The following is a 15,247-nucleotide window of genomic DNA, read 5'->3' as shown; positions in this document are numbered from 1 at the left end:
TTTTTTTTCTTTGTGTGTGTGTTTTTGTGTGTGTTTCTTTCCTTCTTCCATAGAATACTTATTTAATTTATTAATACCATCTTTATTTCCATTTTGTTGTTTCTTATTCTCTTCTTTATGGTTATTTTCCCAGGTATCAGTTATAAAATTTATATCCATAAAACATTCTACATATTTATCTATATTATTCAATATGTGATCAATTATGGGTATAAATATATTTAACATATGAAAGGATATTTTATAAAATAGAATTTTTTCTGTATCTTTTAATTTCTGTATATTTACATGTTGTGTTATATAATAAAACACATTGAATTTATTTATCCACATTTTATTTATGAAACTAATAATATAATCTTTCATTTTCTTATTTCTTGATAGCATATATATAATATTCAAGCTTTTAATAAAATAAGAATTTTTTTCAAAAATATTATATTGTTTTATGTTATTAATATTGTTTAAAAATATATTCTTTTTATAATAATCTTTACTTTCATACCTTTTTAAAAGGTTAGACGTGTCATAATTTTTATCATCAAAACATTTATTTCCTTTTCTTAGTTGATTCTTATCATAAAGGTAATTATTATTATTATCATCATCATCATCATCATAATTGTTATTATCATCATCATCATCATAATTGTTATTATTATCATCCTCATAATTGTTATTATCATCATCATCCTCATAATTGTTATTATTATCATCATCATAATTGTTATTATTATCATCATCATAATTGTTATTATTATCATCATCATAATTGTTATTATCATCATCGTCGTCATAATTATCAGTCCTCATATTTTCATACACATTATTTTTCATATCATCAGGTAGATGTATCCCTTTTCTGTTTTTCTTAACGATATGCGCTTTTTTTGTTGTCTTACCATCTTTTAATATATTAGATTTATAAAATGCATCCTTATCATCATAATAATCTACAAAAATTAACTCTGATATATTATCATAACTAGAAAATTTAATTACAATTTCTTTTATCAGACAATTTAAAAAGCAATCATTTTCTAATTCTAAACCTTCTTCCATATTTGAGGTCATAGTTCTTTTCTTTTCTACATTCTTCGAGGGTATAAAGGATAGACCTAATAAGGAAAGTATACAATTTTCTATTAAAGAATCTGATGTTGAATTTGATGTTGAATTTGATGTTGAATTTGAATTATTTAGAAATAAATATTTCCTTGTAATTATTTCATAAAAATATAATATCAATTTTGTTATTGGTGTTTTACTATAATTATTTAAATTTTTTTTTTTTTTTTTATTTATATTTCTAATATCATTATAATCAATATCTATATTTAATAAATGACTTAATTCAATCCATTCACACAATTCATTATTCATAAAAATATTTTTTTTCCTTAATTCGTTACTAATTTTTTTTTCTGTTTCTTTTTTTTTGGTTTGTAACAAATCAATTAATGGATGTAACAAATTGTTATTTAATTTGTTGCTGTTATTATTATTATTATTATTACTATGATTACCATGAACATTATTTGGATCATACTTTTTATCATTTTGTACTATACTTTTTATATATTCTAAATATTTTATTTTATCTTCTCTACTATTTTGTAAAATATTAGAAAATAATAAATTCTCATTCATCTTATTTAGTTTATTAAAGAAATCATAATATTTGATTTCGTTATCTATAATTTGTTCAATATTATTTGAATCATCTGTTTTTATATAACTATTATTTTTAATATATGATATAGCTTCATTTAATTCCTCTATCTCTTTTTTATTACCATGAGTATTATTTAAAGCTAATTCATTTTTCACTAAATTTAAATTCATATCATGATTTGTATTCATTTTTTGATGTACAGAATAAAGATCATTTTCTTTATTTATATTATATATATTATTATTATTATTATTATTATTATTATTATCATCATCATTATTATTCATAATATTATTTTCGTTATCCACATTGTAATAATCCATATCTACATTTTTATATATCCCTTCTTTATCATAATTTTTCTTTTTCCCTACATTTTCAATATTTAATAATTTCGTAAAATATGTATGTCGCTTAAAAGATTTTACATAAAAATATAACTTTAAATCACTCATATAAACTAACTCATTTTCTATAAAGTCATATTTTTCTGTATAAAAATTATTTATAGGCAAAAAATTATATGAACTACAATATCCTACAATATTATAATCAAGAGATTTTATTTCATTATAATAATCTATTTTTGAATAACAACCATCATGAAAACTTTCTGATATTGAATTGTATAATGAAAAGTTTTCATTTTCATCTTCTTTTTCTTTATTATCATAAAATACACAAATCTTCTTACTTTTAATTGTATCTATCAAATCATTATCTGATAAATAATCATAAATATATTTCGATTCATATTTTTCTCTTAATTTCATATTTTTATATTTAGATATAAATCCATTATAATCAACATTCTCATCAAACTCAATATTATTTTCTATATTATTATAATCATATTTATTTTTCTTTTTCATTTTTCTCTCTCTATTATTCAAGTATTTCATTTTATTATACATCTCACTTTTTAAATGCAGTACACTTTTTCTTGCACCTTTGTTTTGTTTCTTTTGTAAATTATTACTTGGGTGCTCACTACAAAAAATATCATCATCATCATCATCATCATCATAGTCACCGTTATCATCATCATCATCATCATAGTCACCGTCATCATCATCATCAGCATCATCCACGTTGTCATAATTCCCCTTATTCATATAAGATAACCAATTAGTTGTATTCAACACACCCTTTTTATTCTCCACGTGACCAGAGCCCCTCTGCTTATCCAACTTATTCCTCAAATTCCTAAGTAACATTTTATTCTTTACATCCTTGGAATTTTTTAAAAAATATAACAGAGGCAAATCAACAAAATTGTTTATGATATTTTTCATTTTTATAGTCCTATTAGATATAATAAAGCAATTGTTAAATTTCTGTTTATTCAAATTATAAATAAATATACTTCTCAAGGCATATTTCAAGAAATTAAAAGATTCATTATCTCTTTTTAAGATATTAATAGTTGTTTTACAATCTCTAATAAAAATTTGAAGAATAAAATATATTATCACTTTATTCATTTCATTATCTCTAAAAAAATTCTTTAATAATAATATTAAATAAGTGGTTCTTGAATTTATATTAATATTTTTAAATAAAAAATTATGAACACATATAGGGGAACATAACGATTCAGTCATATTAAGCTTTTTTTCTAAATAATCTGTAGATAATCCTCTTTTTTTAATATTTACATTATTATTATTATCATCATCATCATCATTATTATTTTTATTATTATCATCATCATTATTTTTATTATTATCATCATCATTATTTTTATTATCATCATTATTTTTATTATTATTATCATCATTATTATCATCATTATTATTAGGGTCTATAATGTTAAGGTCGAATTTATATTTGTCCATTCTTTTTTTCAATAATTTTTCATTTTTCCACAATTTATACATATGAATAAAGAGAACATCTCTTTCAAACAATAATTTCAATATTCCTAGTCCTAAAGATTTTATTTTATAAAAAAATAAAGAATTATAATATTCTTTAGAATACGAACACGTCAAATACTGTAATTTTTTATTAAAAAATACCTCAGATGTCATGGACGTAAAGATATTGTTATTATTACTACCAACATCAAGACTACTGTTTTTATAATTTTGTTTGTTATCACTATCTTTATTGTTTTCATTATGATAATCCTTTGTGTTTTTTAATTTTGTTGTAGTTTTAGTATCATCGTATAGATTTTTTTTTTTAAAAAAGAATGATTTTTCCTGATTACACACATTTATAAAATCACAATAACTTTTACATTTCAATAATAATTCTTCCATATTTTTATTTTCCTCATGAATAATATTATCTAAGAAAATTATATTAAAAAACAAATTCATAAATTTATTAGATTCTCCTAATATTTGTTCAAATAAATACATGGTAGGTCTAAAATCACATAAGTAATCATATCGTTCATTCATTACACGGTTTAATTGTTTATTATTATTATTATCATTAGGAAGAGGTCCTTTTAATATTAATTTAAAATACATGAATACTAATATAATCAAAATATACATTTCATTATCTTTAAAATTTATATCTGATTTACTTTTATTTTCCCTTAATTTATTTTCTTTTAATAATTGAATTTTTTTATCTTTATTTAAATTATATTCATTCTTTTTTAACTCTATTTTATATTTATAAACTTCAGCATTTAATACATTCGTTCTTAATTTTAAATCTTCATAATATCTCTTTAATTCTTCGATATTATTAAATTGCGGTATATTAACATTATTATTGTTCATATTGTTCATATTGTTCATACTATTCATACTATTCATACTATTCATACTATTCATATTGTTCATATTATTATTATTAATATTACTATTGTTATTATTGTTAAACATATTAAATGTAATATTAGAAAATAACGAGGGCGCTTGATTCATATTATTATTAGAGTTCATGTTATTAATGGATGAGGAATTTAATGGATTTGTAGACGTAAACATATTATTCCTCATACCATTTGGATTATTAAACAAGGACATATTATTTGTATTACCACTTGATGAAAAGATATTATTATTATTATTATTATTTGTTGTTGTTGATTGGCTTTGTTGTTGAAGACCCAAAAACATATTATTCATACTATTCATATTATTCATATTATTCATATTATTCATACTATTCATATTATTCATACTATTCATACTATTCATATTATTATTACCACTTGTAGTTCCAAATGTATTGCTAGTTGAAGTACCTATATTTAAATTATTATTCGATATCAAATCTTTCGATTGATTAAAAATAGATGAAGTAGGTGATGACGCATTTGTTCCCATGTTTGTTAAAAATGGAGATGTATTATTTTGTTGTTGACCAGGTAATAATAAATTATTTGAATTTAAATTACTATTATTGTTGAATATACTATTACTTAATGTTTGATTAGTTAATATATTATTTTGATTCTGTATAAAATTTTGTCCAGAACTATTTATGTTCCCTCCAATTGTATTTGTAGTATTATTTAATGACAAACTAGGACTGGTCGACATATTTATATTACTGAACAGATTGTTTTGATTAGCACCAGAAAACAAATTTGGTTTGTTATTAATATTATTAGATAAAGGACTAAACATTCCAGATGATATATTATTATTATTAAAAAGATTATTATTTCCTAACAAATTTGATGACGATGCAGTATTTGTAGTTGTTCCAAATAATTTATTTGAACTATTCAACAAAGCAGAATTACTACTACTATTAATATTATTATTACTCTGAAGAGATGTATTATTATTTGTTGAAGAAAAAAGAGTAGACGTCGTTGCTGTATTAGGATTAAATATATTAGTACTTAGAGTATTTATTCTTGTTGAATCATTACCACTTGATAATAAACCATTTGAAGATGTATTAAAAATCGTATTCGTATTTATATTTGTATTTGTATTTGTATTTATATTTGTATTTATATTTGTATTTATATTTGTATTTGTATTTGCATTTGTAATTCCTTGATTTAATGAATTGGATACAGGTGAAGAAAATATATTACCACCTGTACTTGTATTATTTATTGTTGCGTTGGTACCTTGTGAATATGATGCTACTCTCATAGAAGATTCATAATTTGTTCTTGTATTATCTAATGAAGGAGATACAGTGGTCGTTCTAAACATGGATAAAGGAGAATTCACATTATTATTTACATTATTATTTACATTATTATTTACATTATTATTGTTATTACTATTAACTCCCGAAATCGTTGAGATATGATTTGTCGGGTTAAAGGTATTGGTAGAAAAAAAATTAGTTGATCTAGATTTATTATTTAATAATGATGACATATTAAAACCAGGTAATGCTGAAGTATTGATTTGATTATTCGCTTGTGATGAATTTGTTAATAAGTTGGATGTTATTATAGCAGGTGTATTATAATTAAGACCCATATTATTATTTATTGTATGATTTGTATCAGCAAATGATTTATCAAACATTCTTTGTGATATAATATAAGGTTCAAAGGGTACATTATTTTGTTTAAGTACATTTTCTAATTGTATTATAGAAGTATTATTTATATTAATTTGATTTTGCATTTGATTTATTTGTAATTCTATGTGTTTTGATTTATGCATATAAAAATTATATCTTCTTTTAAAAAAAGAATTTTCTTGTTTATTCATCAATATTTCCCATTTTATATGTTCTTCTAAAAGATCTTCCTTTTCATATTTTTTTTCTTTTATTTTTTTTAATATAAAATTATTTATTAAATTATAAAAAATATCTTGTACAATATAGTTGGTTAATAAAATCAAATGTTTACAGATATTTTTTTCATCATCTGAGATCATTAATTTTTTTTTTAAACAATTATTATAAATATCATTATTATGATCATTATTATGATCATGATGACCATGATTATAATAATTATTATCATATGGTATATCTTTTAATTTTTCATTATTATTACCATATATAGTATTTTGGTTTTTATTTCTTAATATATGATCTTCATTTAAATATGTATCTGTATTATATTTCTCACCCCCATAGGCATCTACATTATTATTAATATTATCATGATCCACATTATTGTTGCTGTTTTTCTTTTTATTGCTGTTATATCCATGTTCATTATACCCTAAACCTTCGTCCTGATCATCTTCCTTTTCAAGGTCGTCAAAAAATAAATCAAAATTAAAGAATACATCAAAAAATATATAACTAGATGAGCTTTTTTTCTTATCATGATGATCATAATGATAACTTTGATTTATTCCTTCTTTTAAATGTTGTGTGTCTATATATTGTTGATTTGGATGATTTAAGTTTCGTCTTTTGATTTTTTGATCGATTTCTTCTATTTTATCAATATTATTAAAAAAGTACCATATTCTACTTAAGGACATGTTAAATTTTCTTTTTATTCCAATCATATACAAAAGATAATTTACACATTTCATAAATGTAATAATAATTTTTAAATTAAAAGTTGGTTCATGGAAATGTTGTGCTATTTGATGTAATGTTTCATTTTTTATTTGACCTAATAATAATTGTTTATCTATGTATTCTAATTTTTTTTTGAAAATATCATTATGTTCTGTGTATTTTTTCATGGTTTCCAAAAAGATATCTGGAAATATTTGTGTTAAGGTACATAGAACGGATAATGCGGATGAAGAATTTTTGACAAAACTAGAACATAAAATTTCTATACATAAACATTTTAAATTACTTATATCTACTGAGGAATTATATTTTGTTTTAATAATATCATATAAGATATCAAGTAAATGCATAGTTTTATATTGTTTAATATTTTTTTCTTTTTCATCTTTAATTTTCTTTGACATATTTAAATTATGTATAAAAACATTTTTATAGTTAGTTGTATTATTAATATTTTGTATATCTAATAATGATAAGAAATTATTATATTTTTTATTTTTAATTTTAAAAAATCGATTATGTTCATCTTGTGTTTTATTATAAGTATCTTTTTCATTTATTTTATCATCTCTTGTTTTTGACATATTAGTATATGATGAACTATTTTCATATTGTTCTAATAAAATATAATCAATTAATAAATTTTTATTTATAGGTAAGTAATAACATAATTTATTATTATTTACTGAAGATAAAAATAATAAACATTTTTCTAACATTCTTAAACAATTATATGGATATAAATTTTTTTCAAAAATATTTTTTAATAAATAATGTGTATCAATTATAATATGTTTCTTTTCATATTCTAATTCTGTTTTTAATATTATTTTAGCTCTATTCATTAGACTATTATTATTTTGAAGATAAGTAGGCTGGTTCAAATGAATCCTACCATCATCGTTATAATCATCGTCATAATCATCTTCATCATCATAATCATCTTCTTCATTATTATTTTTGAACAAATGAGTTTGATATTTTTTTTCTTTAAAGAAATCTACAGCATCCTTATTATCATCAAAAAATATTTGAATGGCTTCTTTTTCATTATATGAACCATCTACATTACGATTCATATTTCGAAATTTTTTTTCACAAGATAAAATTTCTAATAAATCATATTCGTTTAACATAATACTTTTTAAATTATCTAATAATGTTTCGCTAACTTTATTTTTATAAAATAAATCAACAATATTGTATTTATTAAATTCACATTTCAAAAAATTATTTTCTCTTAACAAATTCTCTGTTAACTTGTCTTCAACTAGTAAATAATTAATACAATTTTGTTCGTTTAGGATATTCTCTAGAAAGCTTTTATCTCCGAAGGGATGCATATTCGTAGAATTATTATTACTGTTGACATTGTTGTTGGCATTTGTGTTAAATCCATTTAAAGTGATGGGTCCATTAGAAGGTCCTAAATTATTCACCATGTTCATATTACTCACCACATTATTATTATTATTATTATTATTGTTGTTGTTGTTATTGTGAGTTGGTTGAATGGTGTTGCCATTTAGCGACATTGTAACATTTGGAAATAATTCATTCAACACATTTTGCTGTACCTCATTTAACCCATTAAAGTTTACAAAAGATTTCAACTTGTTATTATTTTCATCAATGTTCATAAGAATCTTATTTGCATCTCTTATACTATTAGAATATTCATCATTTTGTGATAATACCATTTTATTAAATATATCATACGATTGAAGACATTCTTGGAATATTTTCTTATTTTTTAAATGTTCTTCAATCAATCCATTTTCTTTAATTAAATTATTTAAATATACATTATTCTTTTCTAACAAATCTAATATATTGTAATTTCTTAATATATCTTTTAAAAAATTATTTTGTTGAAATATTTTCTGTAATAAATTTATTTTGAAATAGTACAAATATATAAAATAATAATTAGAGAAAAAATCATCATCATAATTATTATTTATATTTGATGAATTCTTTCCCTCCTGTAAAGAGGACATATTATTATAAGGATTAATAATTTTTCTTTCTAACAAAATTTTATATAAATCTTTATGAAATTTTATATGATTCGTTTGGTTATTACTAATACTATAACGATTTCTATTATTATCATTATTGTTATTAATATGGTTGTTGTTGTTGTTGTTGTTGTTGTTGTTGTTGTTGTTGTTATTGTTGTTGTTGTTATTATTATTACCATTGATGTGATTACTTTTCATACTATTTATATAATAATCCATCATACCTAAATCATTTTTCATATTATTATTATTCCTTGTTTTATCGTGCATATGTTGCTTATTCGTTATTTTAGAAAATTCATGATATTTTCCAGCAAGAACACAATTAAATTGATTAAATAATTTCTTCGTTAAATTAAATATATTTAGATTAGCTGTAAGGGGTGTTTTAAAACATAACACTACATTTTCTATTACTCTTAAATCATATATATTATTACATAATACAGATGCAAAATCTAAAACATGTACAAATATATCGGAATAAAAATCTAAACACAATTTCATTTTATCTTCTGCTACAATTTTTAAACTTCGATATTTCATTAAAACCATACGTCTTTCTTCATTTATGTTATAAAATTTGTTCTGTTTTCCCATATAATATTTTTTATTCATAGGTCCATGACCATGATAATAAAAATCATTCTCTATATCATCTACATGTCCCCTATGATCTATATCTTGATTCATGTGTTCTAAATTGTGATGATAAATCGTTTCATCAATTTCCGAAAATTCCATAATACGTGAATGATATCTATTAATAATATTTTTTAATATACATACATATTTATTAACTAAGCGCGGGTAGTTATTACATAAAATTTTTAAAAAATTAAGGATGTCAATAAGATACTCTCCTTTTTTTTTATATATATATATTATATTATTATAATAAGAACTATTCAAATGAATATTATTATTATCATGCCCATGTCTCATCCTATTATTAATTTCATTATTTGTATATATATCATAACCAATTCTATTATTAAAAAGAAAGCTATTATCACCACCATAATTTTTATCATCACCATAATTTTTAGCATCATCATAATTTTTAGCATCACCATAATTTTTAGCATCACCATAATTTTTATCACCACCATAATTTTTAGCATCACCATAATTTTTAGCATCACCATAATTTTTAGCATCACCATAATTTTTAGTATCACCATAATTTTTATCATCACCATAATTTTTATCATCACCATAATTTTTATCATCATCCGTCATCATCTTAACAAACCCATGCGTATTATAAAACATGCCTTTATTATCTATGCTCTTTTTATTATATTCCACATCATTCATGTCCATCATATGATTCCCTATACGTGTGTTTCTTTTTTTTGAATGAAAATCTCTCTTTATATGATAATCAATAAAAGAGTTCCATAAATCTGTTGTTTTGTAATTTTTTATAAATGAAAAGGAAAATGTCATATGAAATAAATGAAATATTAAGGTCCCTATTAAAGTAGCACTTGTTATTTTTTTTAATATTACATCATATGAGACTTTAAAAAAATTATCTTCAAAAATTGAAGCGAATATTTCATCTTTATTATTAGTAAATAAGCTTACCATATATTTTAAAATAATAACATTTTCATAACAGCTTTTTTCGCTATTATTACTATGATTATATTGGACATATTTTTCAATGTCACCATATACACTATCTACAACAGCATCATCATTAATAATATTATTATTATTGTTGTTAATATAATTATTTGTGGTGATATTATTATTTTTCAACAAAATATTATTACCACTTTTATTTACATAATTCCAAAAATCACCATCATCATCATCATTATTATTATTATTATTATTATTATTATTCTTGTTGTTGTTATCCATTTTTGCATTTTTTTTTTTTTTATTATTTTTCTCAAAAATTTTGGTAAACAATTGATAATAATAAGATACATTTTCATTAATAAATTCGGTACTTACCGAATAACTATCTTTTACATTTAATAAATGTTTTAAATCTTTTTGTGAACTCATACAGTTGTATTTCCATATATCAGGACTATAAAAATTTGAGAAATTTACTTTTTCCTTTCCATCATTCATTATATCCGTTATTTTATCATCACTTGATTTATTATTTATATTATTAGATACAGTATCTGAAGGTATTTTCTTTTTTTTTTCATATACATATCTATCTACATTTGGATATAAGCATAAAATTAATAATAAGCTTATTTGAGTAGTTAAGGTTAAACTAGATATATCACAATCTGATAAGCTACAATTACAATTATACCAAAATCCATTACAGTCTATACATTTCTCAAGGTTATTATTATTTTTATTATATTGATCATAAATATTCCATTTTTTTTTATCTTTCCATAAATTATTTATATCAAAAGGAAAATCTCTTATTACTTCAGAATTTGTATTCTTCACACTAATATTAATATTCGTATCTTGTTTTTCATTCTTTTCTTGATTACAACCTAACATATTTGTATTTATAGCATTGTTGCTTTGTTGTTGTGTGTTTATGTTTGAGAGCAAGTTATTACTCATGTTGCTACTTGTCGACGTCTCGTTAGATTTTATAACATTATTATCATTCCTAAGGTTACATTGTGGTAAGCTTTGCATGCTTAAATTATTACTGTTGAGAATACCACTGGTGTTTATATTGGGGTTCGTATTATTGTTTGTGCATGTAAACATATTTGTGGTACTACTCAAGGTGTTATTATTATTTATATTATTATTTATGTTACTATTTAGGTTACTATTTAGGTTACTATTTAGGTTACTATTTAGGTTACTATTTAGGTTACTATTTAGGTTACTATTTGTATTATTATTTATGTTACTATTTATATTATTATTTATGTTAGTATTCATGTTGCTGTTTATATTATTATTATGCCTGATGATGTTATTATTACCACATGGTGTATTATTCTTTATAAGGGCTGATGAATCATTGAAATCAATAAATTTGCTCATAAAAGGATCATCCGATATGTTTAAATCCAATTTATAATAATCATCAATATGCGAGATGATTTTATTACTTCTAATATTTTTTAAATATGTAAAGAATTTTTTTTTCTTCTTGTAATCTGTCCAGAATAATATATTATCTAGTTCTTTAACATACTGATCCGTAGGCATAAAATCAAAATATTTTGATGAGACCAGATGATTTAATAATTTAAATATTCTTGAGATAATTTGTGTAGTTGCTTGAAATTTAGAAAAATATAAAAAGAGAATATCTAATAAATTAAAAAGGATATTTATTTTATGTGTTTTATAATTAAATACATAATTTATTTGATCACATATATCATCATATTTTATTAAAAATTTAATGATATTATCAATTTCTAGAAATATATTATCTATAAAATCATTTTGTGTTAATAAAATTAATATATATAATGAAAAACGATCTGAGTTAACACGATTATTATTTATATTATTTTCAGAAACGGTTTTGGATATATTTAAGCTAGCTACAGAATTTATATTAGATGTAGTACTATGTACACTTGATGTTTTTACTTCTTCATTTTTTTTTATTATACCATTATTATCATCACTTGAATTATTATCATCTTTATCTGTGCTTATATTTGTTTCTTCATATTTTTGATATTTCTCATCATTCTTATTATTTAATGATACACCTATTCTTTCATTTTTATTAATATATTTTAGTATTTCCATGTATATCATTATAATTAAATTCTCTTTTTCTATACATTCTTTAAATACTTCACATATATAAGTACATTTCATTATTTCATTTTTTATATTACTCTTTTCAATTTTTAAATGCACATCATTAAATAACGTACAAACATAATAAGCATTCCTATTTAATATAATCGAACATTTTATTATTTCATCCATATAATTTAATAAATTTGGATAATTACTAATAATATAATTCTTTAACTCATTTTTATTTACATCTTCTTCTTCATATGTTAAAAAAGAAAAAGGATCACACATTAAATCGATATTATTATCAAAAAATATTATTAAATCATCTTGTAATTTCTTTAATGACTCAATACTCTTCTTTTTTTTTTTTAAAAACTTTCTATTTTTTCTCTCATTCTCATTTATTGCACATTCATAATAAACAAATAACTTCTTGTATATCTCGTAATAAAATAAAGTTGTGGGTTCTCCTTTTTTCCCTCTTTCATTATTCTTCATATTCACAAAACAAAAATTCAAAAATAATTAAAAAAACCCACTACACTAAGGCACACTCGTGGGAAAGAACTCGTGGGTTTCAATAAAAAAAAAAAAGAAAAAAAAAAAAAAAATTTAAATGAATAAGGAAATTTTTTAAATATGTCGTTTGATCTTATACTACATTTGATAAGGTTCATAAAAATGAAAATAATTTTATGGGAGTAAATAAAAACCTACATAAAAATAAATAAATAAATAAATATATATATATATATATATATATATATATATAATATATTTTATCTTATTATCCCTTTTTTTTGTTTTGTTTTTTTGTTCCTTTTTTTGTTCCTTTTTTTGTTTCTTTTTTTGTTTCTTTTTTTGTTTCTTTTTTTGTTTCTTTTTTTGTTTCTTTTTTTTTCTATTTTTTATTTATTTAAAAAAAATATGAAACATAAAATGAACATGAATGTTTTACTTTTATATAGAAGGTACATAGAATATTATATGATACTATATAATATATAAAATGAATATATTTAATAATATATATATATATATATATATATATAATATATATAATATATTTTCCTTTATTTTTTCATTTTTCTGTTTCATTTATTAATAAATCTTACACATAAACAAGTAATGAAAAATATTTTCATAAAATTGTAAAAGCACGAAAGGAAAAAAAAAAAAAAATAAAAATAAAAATAAATGGTTTATATATATATTATATTTATATTATTTTTCTTTTCTTTTTTTTTATATTTATAAATATATATATTATAATATATTTTACATATATATATATATATATATATATATATAAATATATATTCTTTTTATTTGATTAAATATAAATTATTTACAATTCAAAATAATATAAAATATATATATTAATTTTATGAAAATTTATATATACTAAAAATTTTATTATAAAACTATATATATCATGATAATATTTAATTTGAAAAAAATATATTTAAAACATATATATATTGTATATATATTAAATTTATGAAAATTTTATATATACTAATAATATTTTTAGAAACTATTATATATTATATATATATATATATATATATATATAACAATAATATTTAATTATTATTCCAAAAAAATATAAAAATATATTTATTACATATATAATAAATAATATATGTTACGAACTTTGTATTTTTTTTTTTGTTATACATATATATTATATATATTATATAATATTATTTATATATATAATATTAATATATACAAATATTTAATTTTTTTTTTTTAATACGGGTTTATTATTTTATTTTAATATAATAATATATTAAGTATATATTTATTTATATAGTAAAATATAATAATATATTTATATATATATATTATATAGAAAATTTTTAAGTTGAAAAAAATAGTGCCTTATAATATTAATTTTTTTTTTAAATATAAAACAATATATATGTATATATATATATTGAATACCTAAAATATACCTATACAGTATATTAAAAAAAAAAAAAAAATATATATATATATATATATATATATATATAATTATATATGTATATAATAATAATATATATGAATATGTTAAATATATCCTTGAAGGACAAAATAAAAAAAATATACGTATATATAATATATATATAATATATATATTATATATGTGTATATTTGTTTGTGACGTTATAACATATTCATTTTGTTTATATTTATATAATTCCGCCCTGGTTTTTAAATGTATTTAAAAAATAAAATAAATGTTATAGTTCATAAGGATGTCCCGTAGCTGGATAGCACCTTAAAGATTTTTTCCTAAAAAGAGAAAAAAAAAAAAAAAATATATATAAATATATATATATATATATATATAACATGTGTATAAATACATACATATAATACGCACATATATATATATATGTAT

The 15,247-nt window shown here is 20.0% G+C and overlaps 2 protein-coding genes across 2 annotated transcripts in view; both read right to left on the bottom strand.

The window, feature by feature from the left end:
• Positions 1–13,353, bottom strand: part of PRSY57_0607700 (hypothetical protein) — a gene marked incomplete at both ends in the record, with an annotated part of 18,759 nt that extends 5,406 nt beyond the window's left edge. Inside the window, one exon of the mRNA XM_012906453.2 lies at positions 1–13,353. This exon is cut by the window's left edge and continues 5,406 nt beyond it. Coding sequence (XP_012761907.2) covers positions 1–13,353 — 13,353 coding nt within the window.
• Positions 13,354–15,093: 1,740 nt separating this feature from the next.
• Positions 15,094–15,247, bottom strand: part of PRSY57_0607600 (hypothetical protein) — a gene marked incomplete at both ends in the record, with an annotated part of 3,380 nt that continues 3,226 nt past the window's right edge. Inside the window, one exon of the mRNA XM_020114597.1 lies at positions 15,094–15,138. Coding sequence (XP_019970668.1) covers positions 15,094–15,138 — 45 coding nt within the window. The remainder of the gene's footprint in view (positions 15,139–15,247) is intronic.

This window comes from Plasmodium reichenowi, chromosome 6 (genome assembly GCF_001601855.1).
Source record: "Plasmodium reichenowi strain SY57 chromosome 6, whole genome shotgun sequence".
Lineage (NCBI taxonomy): Eukaryota > Apicomplexa > Aconoidasida > Haemosporida > Plasmodiidae > Plasmodium > Plasmodium reichenowi.
Note: the sequence above shows the minus strand (reverse complement) of the source record. Positions and strands in the feature narration are given on the sequence as shown.